This window comes from Bos javanicus, chromosome 13 (genome assembly GCF_032452875.1).
Source record: "Bos javanicus breed banteng chromosome 13, ARS-OSU_banteng_1.0, whole genome shotgun sequence".
NCBI classification, from domain to species: Eukaryota; Metazoa; Chordata; class Mammalia; order Artiodactyla; family Bovidae; genus Bos; species Bos javanicus.
In genome coordinates this window covers 54,058,814-54,079,291 of record NC_083880.1, presented here as the reverse complement: position 1 = coordinate 54,079,291, position 20,478 = coordinate 54,058,814, and the positions used below count along the sequence as shown (strand labels likewise).

Genomic DNA, 20,478 nt, shown 5'->3' with positions numbered 1-20,478 from the left:
GCCAGTAGCCAGGCCACAAAGGGCTGTGGGGTGGGGCGCCCTCTGGCCACCTCTACCCAGGGCAAGGCCGGAGGAGGGGACGCTGTCTGTAACACACACGAGGCGATGGCTCAAGCAGCAATTTCCCGATTTATTGAAAGTGATCGCTTTGCAAGAATATCTAACTAATCCCGTCACAGAGACGAGACCCACAGGGGTCCCAGAGCGCACCCAGCAGATAAGAAATCTCAAGACCACTAGGGAGGAGGTGCTGTTGGCATCGATGGCTCCAGGGAAACAGGCAACAGCCCTGATGTTCCACCGACCGATTACAAAAGACCCCCCACAAATGTGAAACACGTTTCCAATACAAACACAGGTTTATAGTCATTAATATAAAGTCGATATAATATAGATTATCCCCAGAAAAAAAATCAACAATCTTCAAACACTGCCCTTTTTTTGTCTGTTTTGTTTTTGTTGACAGGTTGAAAGCATGTTGAAAAAATAAATATTTAAGAAAAGCACACACACAGCGCCCTCACTACAAGGAGTTCTAAAAAGGGCCGGGTACAAAACACAATATAGGATCTAAAAATAAAAACACCATTAAGTATGGCTTTCTTAAGAGTTGCACATGTCACAGAATGAGCGAAAATAAGATTATCTTTCATATAATATTGCAAAAAGTTCCAGTTTTTGCATTTTCTCAAGAGTTCTTTTTTCTAAAAAGGAAGATGTGCAAAGTTGGAAGCAGTAGCTGTGTCCTTTCAATCGAGGTCCCTATCCAGTCCTGGCAGTGTTGTGACTATTCCCAAACCCAGAGTCCAAACATACAACCCCGTCAGGATCCAGAGCTTGATGCAAAATCTTGGTTCTCCGCCCCTCCCCTACCCCAAAGAACGAGCTGCTTGATGGCCCACCTTCTGCGTTGGTGATGCAGACGCCGAACACAGACGCATACACGGGAAGGTACAAAAATGTGAGATGTGATCTACACGCTTTCCGCTTCATAAAAAAATATTTATTAGTTTAAACATTGCTTTGGAAAAAAAAAAAAGACCACGATTAAAAAAAAAAAAATCTTCATTACATGTCTTTCCCTTCATGTTTGCCTCCATCTCTGAAATCCAGCTTACACGAGAATTAACACGGGCTCAGGGGCGGGAGGTGAATTTCCCAGTGAAGTATCGTTTTGAGGGAGAAAACACCCCTGTGGCACCGAGGGCCCCGGAGGGGTCAGCCAGGGTGGTCCAGAGTGGGAGTGGGCAGGCCCTGAGAGTGGCGCAGAGGTGGCCCTGTACAAAACCCAGAGATGCTTGGTAGCAAAGGTCTGGTTTCCAAATGCATCTGATAGAAAGTAAGTCTTGTTTATAAAAGGGTTTAGAAAGTGGGGGAAAGGTCCACAATGGGGAGCCCCGCTGAGTGGCTCAGACAGGCCCCACTATGAAAGGCAGAAGGGGGCGCGGGCTCCAGAGCCCCCTCACCCTGGGCTCCTGCCCCCGCCGGCCGGCCCTTCCCTCAAGGATGCCGACAGCTGAGGATGGGAGCAGTCCTCTTCTGAGAAAAACATGGCTGATGGTGTTTAAAACAAAACAAAACATGAAGCTGTGACTTCTCCCCTGGGCAGGGATTCAAGGACAGCACCATTCAGGTGCCTGCAGCCAGCCCTGACTGCCCCCCGCCACCCCTACAGCAGCCACCTGGGAGGGGTTGGTGGAATTTGCCTTTCTCCATCTAGAAAGAGGAGCGGGAACCCGGCAGGAACACAGGGAAGCCATGCAGTGCAGGCTAAGGGAAGAGAGAAAACCCAGTCCAGCTCTCCTCCAGCCCCAGCTCAGCACCTCAGGGCCCTGACTTGGGGTCCCTCGGGGGCTCCTGAGAGAGGTGGGTGCAGAGGATGGAATGCATGTGTCACAAGCCTTAAGGAAGACAGGCTGGTGCTGGACTGGCAGCCTGATGGGGACGGGCAGCGGGCAGCGTCCTCACGGCACGAGGTGGGACCCCAGCCCCTTAGAAAAGAGAGAGGAGGGTGGATGAGTTTGTTTACAAGACAGCGAGGCTCGGGAAGAAGCCAAAGGAAAGACAACTCTGAAGATAATGCCAAACAAAACCATTTCACGTGCCGGCCTCAGTTCCCTTAGCGACTCACGGAACTGGGACCCAGAGCACCTGGGGAGTGGGGTGGCCCCCGCGGGCGGCATGAGCAGCACGGGCGTCAGGGACACCCTCCGGCGTTAGCAGCAAGGAAGGCAAGCCGCCCGGGAGGGTCAGCAGGAGTGGCCTAGGCGCAGCAGGACGGCGGGGCTGAGGGGCAGGCCGGCCCGGCCCTCAGAGAAGTGCACACGGAGAAAGAGGAGGCGCCTGCAGTGGGAGCACCTGGGCCTGTCCGCCCGGCTGCCTCCGTGGGGAGATAGCACCTGGGCGCCCTGGCCGAGGTCGGCAGCTGCTGTATGTTGAGCACCAAAGCCCAGAAGGGGGAGGGCCGCAGGCCTTTGTGGACGCCCGACCTGGATCCCACAGGCTGCCACCGCAGGCACAGCCCTCGAGCCGCCAGCAGTCCCTCTGCAGCTGACAAGGGGTTGGGGGGACTCAGCCCTGGATGGCCGGGGTCAGTGGAACTCTCCTAACAGCCCCGGGACCCAGGCCTCAGGGACACAAAGGAGGCCCTGGCCAGCACTGGCCCCTTCCTGGCCGCCAGCCTCCTGGGCTCCCCTGAGGCCCGCCATGTGCCCCAGGTTGGGGAGATGCTGAGGGCTCTCTCAAGGCTCAAACCCACTCTGCGCCTCCACCCTGTGTGTGACCCCAGCCCCGCTAGCTGGGGCAGCGGCCGCCTCAGAGCCCCAGGTTGCTCTCCACGAGGGGTTGGGGGCAGCAGGAGAAGGGGCCCGGGGCACACACAGGTGAGGGTGGCCGCAGCCCATTGCTCGCCTGGCCTAGGAGATCCAGGCGAAGTCCTTGTCCGCGCCCCCCGTGGGGCTGTGGGGCCCCCGTGGCGAGTCGTCGTCCTCCTTGTCCCCCAGCAGCGTGTCCTCGGGGGCTAGGCCCACGTCATCCTCGTCCTCGCCCAGCTCCTCCTCGCCCTCACCGCGTGGGTCCTCAGGGTCCTCCAGGTATGGCCCGTCGCCTGCGAACAGCTCGGGGGAGCCCTCTGCGCCGCCACCATCCAGGGACCCGGCCCCGCCGCCACCTGCGCAGTCGGCACACACGCCATGGCGCCGCGAGCCATGCTTGATGCCCACGCTGGCGGCCGACATGAACACACGGCTGCACAGCTTGCACACGTACTTCTTGTCCTTGCTGTGCACCTGCGGGGGCACGGCTGTCAGTGTGGGGGCGGTCAGTGCCGGGGGATGACAGTCAGTGTGGGAGGACAGAGGTCAGTGAGGGGGGATGGTGGTCAGTGGCGGGGGCTGGCACTCAGTGCAGGGGGAGACGGATGACTGGGGGGCCCAGAGGGTGAGGTCTGAGTGAGGGGTGGAGACTCGATCCACTAGGCTGCTCACACCCCTAACCCTGGACAGGGGTTGAGGCACAAAGCCAGGACATACAGAGTTGCAGGTGCCACCAAAACTTGTTTCCATTCAGAGGTGTGCTGGGCACCAGGCTGGTCGTGTCCCCCAGCAGGACTGGCCCCAGGCTCAGATCTCACTGGAGGTCGTGCTGCTCCCTACACGTTCCAGCAAAAATGGCAGAGGAGTCACCTCCGCCACACCCCAGCTTTTGCCCCACAAGGGGATGGATGGGACTCTGGTGGCCCCCAGTGGCTGGGGCATGGGGGTATGGTTGATGGCAGTCTCGGGACAGCAGTGACCAGGGGTGACTCAACCACCTGACTTCTGGGACGTCGTCAGGACAGCCCAGAGCTGGGCTGAGTGCCGACCCACAGGGCAGGCAGGGCTAGGGGCTCCGAGGGGAACAGGGAAGCCTTTCTGAATTCTCCGACCAACAGGCCTACGGAGGTTTCCCTTGAGTGCCTGGCCGAGTGCCCTGGACTTCTCAGCTCAGGGGTCCCGCAGACCACCTTCAAGATCTGCCCTACTGTGCTCTTACACTAAACCTCAACCACAAGGACCGAGGACTGCTGCCAGCCAGCCTGGGCAGGCAGGAGGCCGGACGCGGCCTGAAATGGATGTCAGGAGGAACTGGGCCTCCTCACAGAATCTGATTTCAGCACAGAGCCTCAGATCATTAGGTCAGGGGCTCTTCCTGCTTCTTATCATTTGCTACATTTTAAATCTAGGACTTATGCAACCCTCTCCCAACCAGAGAGCTAAGACTTCAGTCTGGTCACAACAGGGTTGGGCGGTGCGGGCAGCTCCTGGGGAGTTGTGGGAGCTGGTCCACCAGCACCAGATGGCCAGACACTTGTCTGAATGGATGCATGGATGGGCAAGGAAGGATGCGGGTGCTATGACGGTGGGCTTGGATTCACTCCCTCCCTCGGCTTACTCCGTCAGGGTCATGCCTGAGATCTCACCTTGGCCTCCCTGGATGGTCAGCCCTGTGCCAGGATGCACCTGGGCCCCTCACCGCAGAGATGTGGCCCCTTTATGCCTCCTGGTGGCTTGCTCTGCTGGCCAGCCCATGCAGCCCTGAGGTGCCTTCATTCACACCACCCAACGTTCTCTCCTGCCCCCAGCCCCCGGCTGCCTGACCTCCCTGTTTTCTCACCCACCCAAGGGTTCCTTGCCCGCTTTTTGTTGATTCTGCCTCGCAGTTTCAAGCATGACCTTCTCTATCACTTCCTGGCCAAGCAAATACATCCACACAGCACCTGCTCCAGAGCTACGAGCCAGGCTGTCAGACCTTCCAGGGGCCGTAGGGTCCCATGGCGACTGCAGGGCGGGAGTGAGAGGGGCACGGAGGAAGTGGCTGTGTGGCAGGAGCCCCAGGCCGGGGGCAGGGTCCTGGCAGGGAAGGAGGCGCCCGCAGAAGTGGAGCTAGGGCAGAGGCAGTCTCAAGGGAAACTTGACGGGTGGGGCCGGGGCGATGTGTCCATCTGCCTTCTGCATCTGGGGCTGGGGGCAGAGCCGGTCAGGAGGGATGTGGGGGTCCCTGCTGTCCTGGTCTTTCCCACCGCAGAGTGGACCCCACTTCAGGGCTTCCCTTGGCACCCTGACACCCCACATCCCCATCCTGCCTGGACAAAGCATAGCCCTGGACCGACCCCTGCTGACCCCACACTGACCCCATGATGACCCCACACCTCCCTGGCGTGGCCCCGCCCCCAGCGCCGCTCACCAGCGTGTGCCGCTTCATGTGCTCGCGCCTAGTGAACTTCTTCCCGCAGATCTCGCAGGGGTAGGGCCGCTCGCCAGTGTGCGAGCGCATGTGCCGCTTGAGGATGCACTGGTGCATGGCCGAGAAGCTGCAGTAGGGGCAGCGGAACTTCTTCCTGATGACCGTGAATTCGTTCACTGCAAGACAGACAAGACAGACGGCTGCCGGTCAGCCCCAAGCCCCGCCCAGTCCGCCCGCCAGGCCTGGGCCCGGGCCAGAGGGGGCTGTGCCCATGCTCTGAGAAAGTGTGCTTCTTAGATCAGCCGGTACCTCCCACATCAGCCCTGAAACACACGAGTCCACACGCGCGGCATCAACAGACCCATCTCCACATGGTCCACACCTCCACATGGCCACAACAGGGTATACGGGTGCTGCCTGGTGGACGCAGCCTAGCGAGAGGCTGCCAGCCCCCGACACACAGCCAGCAGCCGGCCCCACTTCCTCTCCTCATGCTTCAGGGAGTGACACTGTGGGCCCTAGGCTGGGGCCACATTCTGGGCGGCTCATGGGGGATAGTCCCACTGTGTGAGGCCCACCAGGCACTAGGGAAGCTCATCCTGAGTGACATCCCCTGTGCTGGGCAGTCGCAGACACCACAGTCACCTCCCTGAGCCAAGGGGCACCCCGTACCCAGACCCATGGCTCCTGGGTCGCTCACCCGAGCTCACCAGGGTTGCTGGGAGGCCCTCCCAAGTCCTTGGTGGCACTTCCTCCCAGGAGGGGAGCCCAGGATGGACATCAGTCTCAGGTGTCTGGAATAAGCCCCCTGGCCCTCAAGCCACCCACAACACTCATCCACTGCACCCCAGCACCAGCACGCAAGGGACAGACCAAGGGTCCTGACCATCAGGCCAAAGGCAGGCAGGTGGAATGAATACCAGCAGCAGCAGGACCCCTTGTCAGACCCTGCCAAATACCCGCACTCAGCAGGGCCCAGCCATGATCACGGCTGCCCCTGGAGGCACCAGAGGGAAGCAGACGAGAAGCCAGTGGCCACAGCATGACACAGCTAGCAGGGCGAGGAGAAGCTGGGGAAACTACGGTGACTGAAGCTGGCCTCTCTCGCCCAAGACAGTCGGCCAGGCTGCTGGACACGTGACAGAACGGCTCCATCCAGCCCAGTTTCCCCAATCCCAGGCCACCTAGCATATCACATGGATCAGAGCCCTTGCCGCCATCTCCATGAGGGGTGCCCCAAGCCACCCATCCATTCTGCTTCTCAGGCCCTGGCCCCAGGTGGGTCGCCACAGAAATGACGCCCAGGGGATGGTGCAGGATGGCAACACCGAGTCCAGAGGCCCTGGACACGCCTATGTCTCCACGAGCATAGGGAAGTGGGTGTTGGCCCTGAAACACCCTGAAACACACCAGGCCCTGAAACACACCAGGCAACAGGGAGCAGGACATTTTATTTTGCTTCTTAAACAAGCTGTTACTTTTCTGACAAAGGTCCGTATAGTCTAAGCTATGGTTTTTCCAGTAGTCACGTATGGATGTGAGAGATGGACCATAAAGGCCAAGCATAGAAGAACTGATGCTTTCAAACTGTAGTGTTGGAGAAGACTTGAGAGTTCCTTGGACTGCAAGGAGACCAAACCAGTCAATCCTAAAGGAAATCAATCCTGAATACTCATTAGAAGGACTGATGCTGAAGCTGAAGCTCCAATACTTTGGCCACCTGATGCGAAGAGCCAACTCATTGGAAAAGACCCTGATGCTGGGAAAGATTGAAGGCAGGAGGAAAAGGGGACGACAGAGAATGAGATGGTTGGATGGCACTGCCGATTCAATGGACATGAGTTTGAACAAGCTCCGGGAGATGGTGAAGGACAGGGAAGCCTGGCGTGCTGCAGTCCATGGGGTTGCAGAATCGGACACGACTGAGCGACTAAACAACAACAAAAATCAAGCCATAGATTTTCTCCTGAGACATCTTAAAGGGCATCTAAATAATCAAGCAGCCAGATGCCTTTATTTCCCAGAACACGGTCAGTGAGACTGTCCGCAGGGCCTGCTGGGAGCCTGGCTGACCTCATGGACCCGCACTCTCCCTCTGTCATCTCCCGCACCCCATGGAGTCAGACACCAGGGACACACTGCCCAGGATGACCCCTGTCCATGCACAGGCCGACAGCTTCACCAGGGGAGGCCATCACAGCCCCAAGATGGGCTGTGTGGACGTCATCACAGCTCAGAATCCATGCCACCCCCGGGCTCACCGCCTGCCCATGTCTGTACACATAGAGGGGCTCCACTGTCCACCAAACCTGGGCATGGCCACCAGGCCTCTCTCAGCATCCAAGCCCGTGCTAAAAAGTAAGGCATTTTCTCACGTCTAGAAACTTCTGACATGTGTGTGGCTGGTAGCTAGGGTGGACGGGAAGGCGCTGGGAGGGAAGTGGGTGAAACCAGGCAGTGAGAGGCGTGAACAGTCACCATTCACTGTCCCTTCACACAGGGGGCCACAATAACATCTGTGAACTACATTTTCACGGTATGATTCTTAACTGTAGGTTCTTAAGTGTGCGGCTACATCACTATTTATTCAACAAATATGGAAGTTGTTTCTATTTTTTTTACCCTTGCAAACAGTGCCTCAATAAGATGCCTACTAGAGAACCTTTGCCCCTGGAGAGAAATCCTGAGAAGCGGCTGCGCCTGCTGTCAGGCCCTGTGTGCACCAGGGGCCAAGGCCATGGTCCATACTGGCTCAGAGGGCCAAGGCTACTCTCTGTACACGCGACACAGACCGTGGTTACCACTGTTAGCAGTACTGCTCCCGGCAAAGCTGTAGGCCCGGGTCTCAGACGCAGGCACAACCAGAGCATTCGGCAGCTCTTGGACCCTAGAGGAAGCAGCCCTTCCTGAGCAGGGCTCCAGCCCCACACAGAGGGCCATTGGACAGGTGGGTCCAGGTGAGGGTCCAAGATAGGACAGAGGGGAGGGCACCCAGCCTGGCACATCTGGACAGGCCACACCTGGCAGCTCCCAAGGAGGAAAACCTCCCACTCCATGTCTCTCTTCCCATCTGAGCACCAGGCCCAGCCTAACCCACCCCTCGATGAGGCAGTAGCAACACAGCCACCCACATGGGCTTCTGGGCTATTTGGTGCCCAGCACCAAACCAGTTTTCACATTGCATGGAACACAGCAAGTGGGCTACCTGCTCTGAGATGGAAAAGGAGCGCAAGGAGACAGCTTTTAGGTTGTTTTATTTCAAATAACCTTTCTGAGTTATTTTAGACTTTCTATTCTGCTTCTATAAACATAAAAATTAAAATTTGAGTTATTCATTCTAGCTTGCATTTAACAATCCAGACCTACATGTTAGAAAAAATACTTATCTCTGTACACAAGTGCTGTATTTTTCCCCTAGAAAAACAATTTAGTTGCACAAACATGTGACCCCCATCCCCAGGCACACTGAACCTACCCACGATGATGCATTTTGTGGTTTCTTAACCTATTAGTTGCCTGCTAATATAAATGTCAACAATCTGGGCATCTTAAAGCATCAGACACCTGTTGTTTCTATCTTGGAGGACAGATGCCTGAGGTCAAGGTGTCGCTGGGCTGCACTCCCTCCCAAGGCTCCAGGGGAGGGTCCTTCCTGCCTCTTCCAGCTCCTGGGGCTCCAGTTCTCTGGGCTTGCAGCACCTCCCTCCAGTCTCTGCTTCCGTCTTCTTGTAGCAGCTCCTCTGTGTCTGTCTCCTCATCTGTCTCTTATAAGGACACTGGTCACTGGATTTAGGACCAACTGGATATTCCACGGAGAGCTTATCTTAAAATCCTTAATTAAGTCTGGAAGACCTTTTCCCAAATAGGGTCACATTCACAGATCCCAGGAATTAGGACATGCACGTGTCTTTGTGGGGGGCACCATGAAACCCACTAGTTTCATGAACACTGCTGAGAAAAATGTTCATTGACTGCTGTAATTAAAATAACTGTACAGGAAAGAAGCTAACACTTTCGTAACTTGTAGTTTACAGCCTATGTATCTTAGAACACCTTTATACATCATGGAGTTTGATTCTCATAAATACCAATAAAGTCTTAAAAATGCAAACAGTGAAAACGTAATTGAAAAAAATGAAAAAACACAGATAGCATCAAATTGAAACAGACACTCTCTACCAATCCACCCTGAAAACAGAGCCCTTTTGCCTGGAATTAAGTGGACAAGGCGAATGGCAAGCTTGAAAATGAGGAAGCGAGGTCAGAACTTGGCACCAGATTATCTAAAGTATGAAGTTCAATAACACGGGGCTACAGTTTTGCAGAAATGTATCTACAAAAGTACCACTCAGTGAAGCAGTGTTAGAGGAAGCCACGTCTCCGCTCAGCCCTGCAGAGAATCAGACTTGCGGTAAACTCACTGACCAGGAAACATTCCAGAACCATTTCAGATATCAAACTCGCGCCCCCTGCATTGGAAGTGCAGAGTCTTAACCACTGCACCACCAGGGAAGTGCCCAGATCCACATATTGAGAACTCCACCCACCTCAGCTTCCCCATCAGAGTCTGCTCAGACCCTCGTCCACGGCCTCTTTGCCTATCCCTCTTGCCTGCTGCCAGGCTGGGCATCTGCTCTCTCCTCTTCTGATCTCCAATGACTGTGTTAATCCCTCCCCCAATTTCTGTATTCTGCAGCATCTGGGGCCTGTGACTTGGCCGGGGCTGCCCTCCTCGTGAGGGAGGGATTTCAAGAGAAGGTAAATAAACTGCCCGTGAGCACAGCTTTCATACTGACCACCCCAGAGCCACCCCCGTTCTCCTCTACCAGCTCTCAAATTTGGGTCATGGTCCCCTCCATGATCACCCCGTGGCCAGACCAGGGATGGCTCTATGTCCCAGCATTGCCGATTTGGTTCAGAGCAGCCAGTCTAAGCCTGCTCCCTCCACCCACCGACGGCCCTGGGGCATCCTAAAATGCTCTGTTTGATATACTGTTTTTTCAGGAAATTTGCCCATTTCCTCCAACTTGTCAAATGTATTAGCACAAAATTGTTCACGATGTTCCCTTATTATCATTCTAACATCTTTAGTATCTTAGTAATGATTTTTTTATACCTATTATTGACAATCAGCTTTCCTCTCTTCTTACTGATCACCGTGATAGGAGTTTGTTTTACTAATCTTTCAATGTATTGGTGTTTGGATTGGTTCATTTTTCTGTTGTCCATCTGCTTTTTATTTCATTGACATCTGCTCTCTGTTTCACTCCCTCTGCTTTCTGTGGGTTTAATTTTCTATTCTTTTCTCCCTCCTGACTTCTCAAATTAAACTTACTTTATTTTTTAATAAGTGCAAGAGCTATAAATTTCCCTTAAATAGGACTTTAGATGTAACCTACACGTTTTGATGTGTCATATTTTCATTATCATTCAGTTCAAAATATTTTGTAATTTCCATTGTGACTTACTCTAGTATCTTTCTGCTGCTGATTTTTAAAATTTAACTTCACTGAGATTAGAGCACACACTCTGTATGAGTTCACTGTTTAACATTTGCTTAGATTTCCATTACATTCCTGCTTGGTCTATTTGTAAATGTTTCCTGTGCACTTGGAAAGTTTATGCACTTGTTTGGTGTGATGTATGACTTGGTTGACCATGTTGTTACAAGCCAATATTTCTCTGAACAAAGATGCAAAACTCCTGAACAAAATAGCAAGCTGAGTCCAACATATAGGAAAAGAGCAGCATCTTGTGACTCAGTGGGTTTATTCCAGGTTAATATTTGAAAATTGTGTTCAAATCTTCTCCATCCTTGCTGATATTCTGTCTGCTGATCTATCAATTACCGAGGAAATCTGTTAAAAATCCCCGCTCTAACTGTGGACTTCTTTCTTCCTCCTTTCAAAGCTGTCAGCTTTCACTCCATATATCTAAAACCCCAACCTGTACATCCAATATTCGCATTTCCCTCTGAAATGACTCTCTTGTCCTGTGTAGCAGCCTCTGGAGCAACACCCTTCCGCATTTCACTTTGTTTGATACCGATAAACCTTTTTAGGCTGGTGTTTCCTTGGTTTCTCTTTTTTATCTTTTTGTTGTTGTTCAGTCACTCAGTTGTGTTCAACTCTTTGCAATGCCAGGGACTGCAGCAAGCCAGGCTCCTCTGTCCTCTCTATCTCTTGGAGTTTGCTCAAACTCATGTCCATTGAGTTGGTGATGCCATTCAACCATCTCATACTGTCTCCCCCTTCTCCTCCTGCCCTCAATCTTTTCCAGCATTAGGGTCTTTTCCAATGAATCGGCTCTTCACATCAGATGGCCAAAGTACTGGCGCTTCAGCTTCAGTATCAGTCCTTCCAATGAATATTCAGGGCTAATTTCCTTTAGGATTGACTGGTCTGATCTCCTTGCAGTCCAAGGGACTCTCAGGAGTCTCATCCAGCACCACAATTCAAAAGCATCAATTCTTCGGTGCTCAGCCTTCTTTAAATTCTTTGCTTTAAACCTTTCTGTGTTCTTATCTGTAACACATGTTATCTACAAACAACAGATTTTCTTTGAAAAGCAGGCTGGTAATCCTTTCTTTTTCCCGTAGTGTTCAATATGTTGGTAATAACAGGACTATTGGTGTATCTGGGTGCTGTTTGCATCTTGCTACGTATGTTCGATTTGTCCTTTTATGCTTTTTGTTGCTTTAACCTTCCCTGCTTACCATTTTTTGAAATCAATCAAGTACTATTCCACTTTTCTCTTCATAAGTCTTTGAGCTTTACACGATGATTTTTGTCAGTGTTTGTTGAGACTTCGTAGAGAAGGCGAGACTCATTCAGACCCCACAGTTGCCCACCCTCCCACCATTTGAGCTGTTCATGCCACGTGTTACTCTGCTACTTGAGTCAAAAATCCCACAAAGAGCCATAAACTTTGCTTTAAATGCTCACAGTCTTTCTACAGAGGCTGTTCTCCAGTCTTTCCTGTTGGGTGACAGTGCAGCCCCTGCTTTCTGTTTCTCTGGCAGACATTGTCTTCATGTGGCCCTGGTCTGTGAGGGGTACATCTGCTGGCTATAGGATTCTGGTCTCGGAGTTTCTGCAGCGCCCTAGAGACTAGCGGCATTGTTTCTGTTGCAAAGTCAGACATCAGTCTTGATGTTGTTCCTTTTAATGTTCTCGTTTCTCAGGCTGCTTCCAAGGTTTCTATTTTTGTCTTTGGTTTTCAATAGTATGACAGCAGTGTGCCCAGTTTGGGTGTTTGGTGGTTGTTTTATTTTGGTGTCGTTCTGCTTTGGTTCCCTGAGCTTCCTGAATCTGTGGAAGGATGTCTTCCATCATCAGTTTGGGAACATTCTCTGTTGTCTCTCCTGACACTGCTCCACTCTGTTTTCTCTCCTCTGGGCCCCAGTGCACATGCACTGGACATTCTCACTGTTCCTCAGTGTGTCTGTGCTTGTCCCCATGCTTTTTCCCCAAGTTTAAGCTGGATCCTGTCCATCACTATCTTCCAGTCCCGTGCCCTGTCTCGGGTGGTACTGACTGCTCTACACTACTCACGCATCCTCAACCTTACACTTGGTATTTTCAGTTCCAGCAGATTCACTGGATTCTTTTCTACAGATTTTTCTGTCCCTCAAGGACTGCAGCCTTCAAGTCCCACCTGCCCTGATGACTCCCCAGGATGTGTATGTGTGTGTGTGTGTGTGTGTGTGTGTGTGTGTGTCTATGTGTGGCTCTGCCATCACCACTGGCCACCTGGACCCAATGCCAGGCTGCCTGCATCAGAGAGGCCCATACCCAGGTCCACCCCCATGTACCAAATGCCTGTTCCAGTCTGGCAGCCTCAAAACCCATCGTCCACAGGTGTCCATCTCTTGGGGCTCCTTATCCGACTTCAGGGTGGAGCCCTAGGCAAGTCCACCCAGGCTGTGAAAGTGCTCCTGGCCATACAATGAGCCAAAAGGACACCCCGGTCATCCTGGCTAGGCCGGTAGAGCCTGTGGAAACCTCAAGCCCCAGCTGGAATCACCTCCGGAGGGGCCAGTCCCTCAGCTCAGGCCTCTAGGTCCGGGGGTGTTGACCTAGGAGAGACAGATGAGTTATGGGCCATGAGGACGTGGCCGACTTGGGGAGACAGTAGCACAGAGGCGTGTACCTGCTCACCGGGTCCCCGACCAGCCACCACAGGATGACCATCACACTTCCAGAAAGGAAGCCTGAGCGGACATGCGAAAAATCCACATCAGCACAACACCAGCTCCTCCCACTGAAACATTCTGGTTTCAAATGCACAGAAATAGCATTTGATTTATTTCAAATTACAAAACATGTGCTTAAACTCTCCCTCCTTGAAGATTTTTTCTTCAGGGAAATACCGGAACCTAACAGACCTGTCTTTAAATAACTACCTGAGACATAGGAAGTGGGTCTCAGATGCCTGGTAACAGACACACAGCAGCCAGCACCGCAGCAAAACCCGCTTGAGACCAACCAGCACTGCTCAGGGCTTTTAACCCACTGCTGTAGGAGTCTGTACACTGGAGAAAATTGCCCCTTAGAAGCATTGTAATTTGAATATCAAAGCTGATTTAATGTCACAAATGTTGCAACTATTACTGCAAAGCCGACATCTGCATCACCCTGAGTGACACGGGGCCGAGGGGATTGTGGGGCAGAGGGTGGATGGAAAGCAGCCACGACCACATAGGCTCACCCAGGACATGCTGCATGTGGGTTCTGGGCACTGGGCCCATGGGGATGTGCCCAGTGGACAGGCATCTGGCCGGCAGCCCTCGCGTCTTACCTGGGCTGGGAGGCGGCCGGCTCCCTGGGCTCCGTCTGGCCGGTCACCAGAGCGGGCATCCGGGGCTCTGAGTGCAGGAGGGCGAAGGGGCCGGAGGGAGGTGACTTGGGCTGGTGCCAGGTCCTGGGGACACAGGAAAGGAGTCTCACCCGCGTGAACGGACACCAGCTGGCAGGCCGTGGAGAGTTCGGGGAGTGTTGTCCTTGGCCATCCTGCACTGAGCCACACGCTGCCATGTCATGAGGCCTGGGTCTCACTGGACGAGGTTTCTATCTGCTCACCACTCCCAAGCATCTGGGTCTCCGCATGTGCCTTGTCTGGGGGGTGGTCTGGCTACGACGGGGTATTCTATCCAGAAAGTCAGAACCCGCGGCAAGGATACACCACATGCCCAACATTGCCTGGAGCGAGGCTCTTCTAGAAAGTCCTTCTAGGTGTGTGAACCTAGCTATTTACCTATAAGGGTGGTAATACCTAAGTCAAATGCCCTTTCATACATAGGCGAGTGTTTAAGGTCCCATATTAAGCCAGACTCAAGTGAAGGTCCTTAATTCATGTAAATACCAGAAGGAAATATTCTTTAAACCACAGTCAGAACAAAACCCAGCTGCTTCCCTGACCGACACCAGGGGCAGTGCACGGAGAAATGTGGGCGGGGCGCCTGTGGCTGGCCGTCCAGGGTAGACCTCGCCTGCTGCCAACCCAGGTCTGCATTCTCTCCTGTAGGAGCACATCCTTCCATAGAGACAGGACAGCACCGCCACCGCTGTGAGGAGATAGACACTCGTGTGTTCCCAGTAGCCACGACGGCGACATGCACAGGACGTTGGGGTTTCTAGGAGGTTGGGGAAGCATTGCCCTCGGGCCTCGGCCTCCAGTGACCAGAGCAGCTGCTTCATCTCCAGTTCGTTCCCAAGAAATAAAGGTTACTTGTGTTCTCATGGCATTTTTCAAAGTCCCTCCCGGATCAACACACACCCACAAACACAGCTCAGGAAACAGCACGTTTGGCACCACAGAGGTGCTTGCCATGGTTTCTATTCAGTGAACAGAGACTTTTAACCAATGGGATGTCAGCCTCCTACTGCAAACATAATAAAAGCAAAAAAAAAAAAAAAAAATCAACTTAAACTGAAGCAAAATGAAAAGTACACAAGTCCTCTCGCAGAGAAATCAGTTAAACAGTGGAGATCCACCAACGAAACCATCTGTGGAGCTTAACTGCCAAGCCAGATGTGATCAGGTCTGGGAGAACAACTGAACTCAGTTTTCTTGGAGGCTCCAGAACTGTCCAGAAAGGGCCTTCAGTCACTGCTAGGCATCGCCTGCAGATCTGATGGTTCTCTTAATTAAACATGTGCTGATACCACCCCTTCCTTCTGCAACACTGCGTGTCCAGCAGGCCACACTGACCACAGGGCTCCCCTCTGGAGACTGGGACGACCTGACAGGGCCCAGGAGTCCCACTCAGCACACCGCATACCATGGAGCCACCCTCGTCAGACACCATGATGAAGACGTGCCCTCCCCCAGCTGCTCCAGCCATGAGCTACGGCTGCTGGGATGTCAGCCCAACAAATCCCCCAACATCACAGAAGGCTTAGGCCCAGAAAAATCTCATTAACAAGCACCTCGAGGAGCCTGGGGGTTAGAGTCGGGAAAGAGACCCTACAGCCCCCTCATACCAGACCAGGAATGAGGGACTCCCAGCACCGCGGCACAGGGCCCCATCTTCCTTCTGGGCCTCCCTGGATGAAGCATGGTGGCCTCTGTGTGTCTCTGCATTGCTATCAGTGGTGCCCAGTGTGAAGCCATGCTTCCCTTCCAATGTGTTTTTAGGTCCACAGCGCACACGCCATCCCATGCTGCCCAGGGTGGTGGTCTCCGGGGGCTCAGGCCCGTGCTGGGTGGCACCCTGGAGGGACTCTCCATCTGAACAGGGGACAGGCCCATCCCTCCTGTGACCACATGGTTCAGCACAGAGGGGCTGCCCCCACCTCCTGGGGCCTCTGACACACGAGGTTCACACACCAACTAGGAGAACCCCAAAAAAGCCAGAACAAATGTACTGCCCTGCAGGGGATGCCCCCACCTCCCCACACCCTACCCCAAGCTGCTCCTGCCACGGCACCCACAAAGCTGCCAGCTATCCTTTCAGCTCCTGTGAACTTGCCAACTCTAAACCCCAGATGCTGCAAACGCCCTGGGACCACTTCCTCAACTACCGGTTTTTGCCAACACATTCAAGGTTTGACCTGAGCGGGGAAATGGACTGACGTTGGGGAGTGTTTGTCAGACTGACTTGGTTTATGCGTCCATGTTTTATATTCACAACAGCTGTATAAGTGACACTATTCCCATTTCTCAGATGCAAAGAAGTGAGACCTAAACATATTTTCAAAAGTGTGTTCATCAGCCTTGGGGGATTCAGCCCTGGGTCTGACTTCACAGCCAGGTTCTTCGACAGCCCCAACAACTACCTTCCTCGGACTCTGGCAGGAGAAGCAATGAGAAGGGGCACGCTGCTCTCCACATCGGTCTTTATTAGCCACAAGCAATTTCCATCACAGATACTCAGGATATTTTGGTGCCCGTGAAAGCAAAGTTGTGAAGATATTGTTTTTAAAATTAGAGTGAAAATTAAAGACACTCCACTGATGCCCAAAACCAGCTGCAGCTTTTCCTTTGCTTCTTTCAGTGGTGCTCAGGGACCACGCATGGCCCCGCCAGCCACACACACTTGGACTGTAGGACCCTGGACCGGCCCCTTGCCCACACCCTCTGCATTCAGCACTGCCCTTTCTGGGGTGTGTCATCCTGCCCCGAAAAGGGAAACAGGGCCACACCTGGCTCTTCCTCACAGACACCAACCTACCAGGGTGGCTGGAGACATAGTCACGGTCCCCTGCGCACCCAGGACAGGGGATGTTCAGAGCACCTGAGCCTAGGGGAAGCAGCTCCCGCCCAGGCTGGCACCCCCCTCGGGGGCTCAGCCAGCACCGCTGTACCTTATGGGCTTCTTGGGTCACTCCGTCATTTGCTTCCGAGCAACTGGAATTCAGCAGGAGACATTTAAGGTGTAAGCACAACACCCAAATCCTTTCCACATCTGAGGCGGGGGCAGCAGCACTGCCCGGAGAAAGGGGATCCGCACGCTGGCCACGCCCCAGGCAGGACGAGGCGGTGCCGGCGGGGCGTGGCCAGCAGAGGGAGCCAGAGTTCGGCCGTCCGGAGACCGCCCTGGCACCCGTCCTCGGCCAGGCACAGCGGTGCACTTGTCAGCTGATAAGGGTTTAGGGTTAGATGCCTGATTTCAGGGCTTCCCAGGCGGCGCAAGTGGTAAAGAACCCGCTTGCCAATTCAGGAGACATAAGAGATACGGGTTCAATCCCTGGCATGGCAACTCACTCCGGTATCCTTGCCTGGAGAATCCCATGGACAGAGGAGTCTGGCGGGCTACGGTCCACCGGGTCGCAAAGAGTCGGACACGACTGAAGCAACTTAGCAACCACGCACGCACGCCTCGACTTCAAGCATGAAACATTCGGAGAAGCACACGGCTGCTTCCCAGTGCCCCCGACAGCCCCCCATCGCAGGCCCCGTGACCCATCGCGACCCGCACGTTCGCACGGCACCCTCAGCACCGTATCATGGGCTGAGGCTTGTCATTCCCGCCGACTCTGGGCGCCGCGGCACTTACGGGACAGGGAATGGGCGCCCTTGGGCAGGTACTCCAGCAGCAGGGAGCTGTCTTCCCCGAGCACGTCCGCCTTCAGGGCCAGCAGGCTGTTCTTACTCATGAGCGCCGCCCGCAGGTTGGCCACGGCGGTAGCCTGATGTAACGCGTCGTCCTTCTCTGGGGTGAGGGGCGCGCCTAGGTAGCTGCCTTCTCCTCCCAGGAGCCCCTCGTCCACATGCGCGAGGAACTCTGGCCTCTCCCCTCGGCTGTCCGAGCTGCTGGCTTCAGCGATGGTCAAGTCCGCGTCTGGGGAGGAAGACACACGTTAGAGACCTTGCAGGCGACTCGAGGACCTTCGGAACAGCCAGCACGCAAACGTAGGAAAAGCTGGAGCCAGGAGCTTCCCGGCCCCCACCTGCTTGTCATCAAGTCTGATCCCGTCCTGCCATGAGGTCTCAGGACAGCGGTGATGTCACAGCCAAGACTTCGGATGGGGTTCAACCCAGAACACGGCGGGTGGGGGAGGGGGGAGCCCACCCAGAATAAGGGGTGTGCTCTGAGTATCTGTGTACGTTCATCTCTCAGATAAGGGGCAACCGTCAAAATGGATCAAAGAGCCGAAAAGATACAACCCTTAGGAAAGCTCCAGCCTCAGAACTGGGCCACAGTCTCAGTGGTGACACCAAGGTGAGCACTGAAACAGATTAAACTGAACTTTGTCAAAATCAAACCTTCAGAGGCCTCCAAGGACACCGTGAGCAAAGTGTGAGGACAGATCAGGAGCAAATCCCTGCAAACTGTGCCCCGACATGAGATTCCACCCAGACTCTGCACAGGAACCTCAGAGCTCAGTAAGAAGACAGACACCCCAGTTTCAAAGATATTTGAACAGATACTTGTCCAGAGAAAATGCATAAACGGCCAATGGGGGTGCTCAATGTCATTTGTCATCAGGGAAATACAGCTCGGCACATGGAGGCCCCTCACTCCTACCGGTGCCCACGGGGCGTGGGGTCCTGAAGCCCCCCGGGCTGCTGTAAGAATATAAAGTGATGTAGCCTCAGTGCAGGAGCTCAGGTCCTTAAAAAAGAGCGGCCTCATGGCCAACATTCCCATTGGCAGGAGGACGTCCATGCTCAGAATGACAGCACCCATCAGGGTCAAAGGTAGGGCAGCCCGAGTGCCTGCCTACAGGTGAGGGACAAACAGGGCGTGGTCCATCCACGCAGTGGAACGTGATGGAGCATAAACAGGAGTGACGCTCTGGCACAGGCTACAAGGCAGATGAATCTCAACACGTTACATAGGGTGAAAGCGAAACAAACACTGTCCTCTGATTCTGCTCACGTGAAAAGAGGCAAACCCATGGAGAATGAAGGAGACTGGGAGTTGCCAGGGGCTGGGAGAGATGGGGGGATCTGGGGGTGACTGCAGGTGCCTCAAGACAGGCCGGTGCCAGATGGACCCCAGGGAGAGCTGCTGCCTGGCCAGGGCTCCCCAGGAACAAGTGGCTACTCGAGAAATCAAAATAGAAACAGGAAAGCTAGTTCCTTCCCGAGACAGAGGCAAGTAGGGGAGGAGGGATGGGCCAGCTTCTCCCACCCCTGCACTGTCCTGGGGGATGGCGCTGGAGGAAGACTGGGTCACCTCAAACGTGAAGCCGTGGGGCAGACACACAAGCTGGTCCTTGAAATGACAGGTCCCTCCTCAGATCCAGGAAGCAGGGGCCAAGTGGAAATCAGAGACTTGGACCAACTTGAGCATCACGCCCCTGATATGGACATGGCCTCACGCACCTGGGAAGTGGGGGCAGCAGGCACCAGGCCGCACCACAGGGGACCTCCACCTGGATGGGTCTAGCCCAGGGATCCAGACACTCAGAGCCACTGTCCAGGGACCCTTCCAGCTACTGCCAACAGAGGTTTCTGAAGGATATTTTGGTTTTTTCAAACTATAAATCTTTTTTATATTTTTTTTTGCCAGTTCTTCAATTTTATATCAGCACTGACTTTGCATTGCTAGCCACTAACTGTAGGGATTAAATAAATTGAAATGAAAGCTCTGTCTCCCTTAGCCTGGCTCCTGGAAAAGACTTAGGTGGTTCTTCTTCCTGGGGCTGGAAGGGCCAGGATCCAGGACTGACAGGGTGGTGGGAGCCTGCTTCCAGCTTGCAGACAGCCACCTCCCCGCTCTCCTTGCCCTGGCCAGTATGTGGAGGGCCTCTGATTACCCCAAGGACTTGCTTGCTGGCCCCACCTCCAAACATAAGGATTCAAGATATGGATTCTGGGGACAGAAACATTCAGCCCACAACAAGCTGAAAACTAAAAAAACACCAGATTTCAAAAACAAAATTTATTGAAATTATATTAACAATTTAAGTTCAAAAGCTTATTATAAAAGAAATCAAAATAAGCTGAGAGATTCCTGCCACATGTGAAAAGCTAAAGGCTGGGTTTTGGGGAAGGATGTCTGGCAAGTGAGACCTGCAATGAAACAGTGAACCGGCTTCCAGCTGCAGTGCAGTGGTTGGTGGAGGGGCGGGCGCAGGGCGGGAGGGGCTGGCGAGCTCTAGCCAGACACATCCCCGGGGTGACCACCCTAGGATGCTTGTGGTGAGCGGCGAGGGTCCACAGGGTGTAGGGCGACAGTGAAGGAGATTAAAGTCATCAATGGAGGATTTCTCTCACGAATGCTAGAGACTCAGAAAAGGCACCACCACCGGCCCAGGAACACACTCAGCCCACCTGTGGCAGCTCGATGACCTCACCTAGAGT

General features: G+C 53.9%; 1 protein-coding gene across 5 annotated transcripts in view; it reads right to left on the bottom strand.

The window, feature by feature from the left end:
* Positions 1–110: 110 nt before the first annotated feature.
* ZBTB46 (zinc finger and BTB domain containing 46) overlaps positions 111–20,478 on the bottom strand; it is a 51,624-nt gene continuing 31,256 nt past the window's right edge. For 4 of the 5 annotated variants that reach the window (XM_061436871.1, XM_061436867.1, XM_061436870.1 and 1 more), the window contains exons 3-5: positions 17,723–18,007; positions 5,224–5,399; positions 111–3,287 (exon numbers count right to left, since the gene is read on the bottom strand). In XM_061436871.1, the coding sequence (XP_061292855.1) occupies positions 2,916–3,287; positions 5,224–5,399; positions 17,723–18,007 (833 nt within the window). In that variant the 3' untranslated portion in view covers positions 111–2,915. The remainder of the gene's footprint in view (positions 3,288–5,223; positions 5,400–17,722; positions 18,008–20,478) is intronic. The other variant, XM_061436872.1, reaches the window with a different exon arrangement.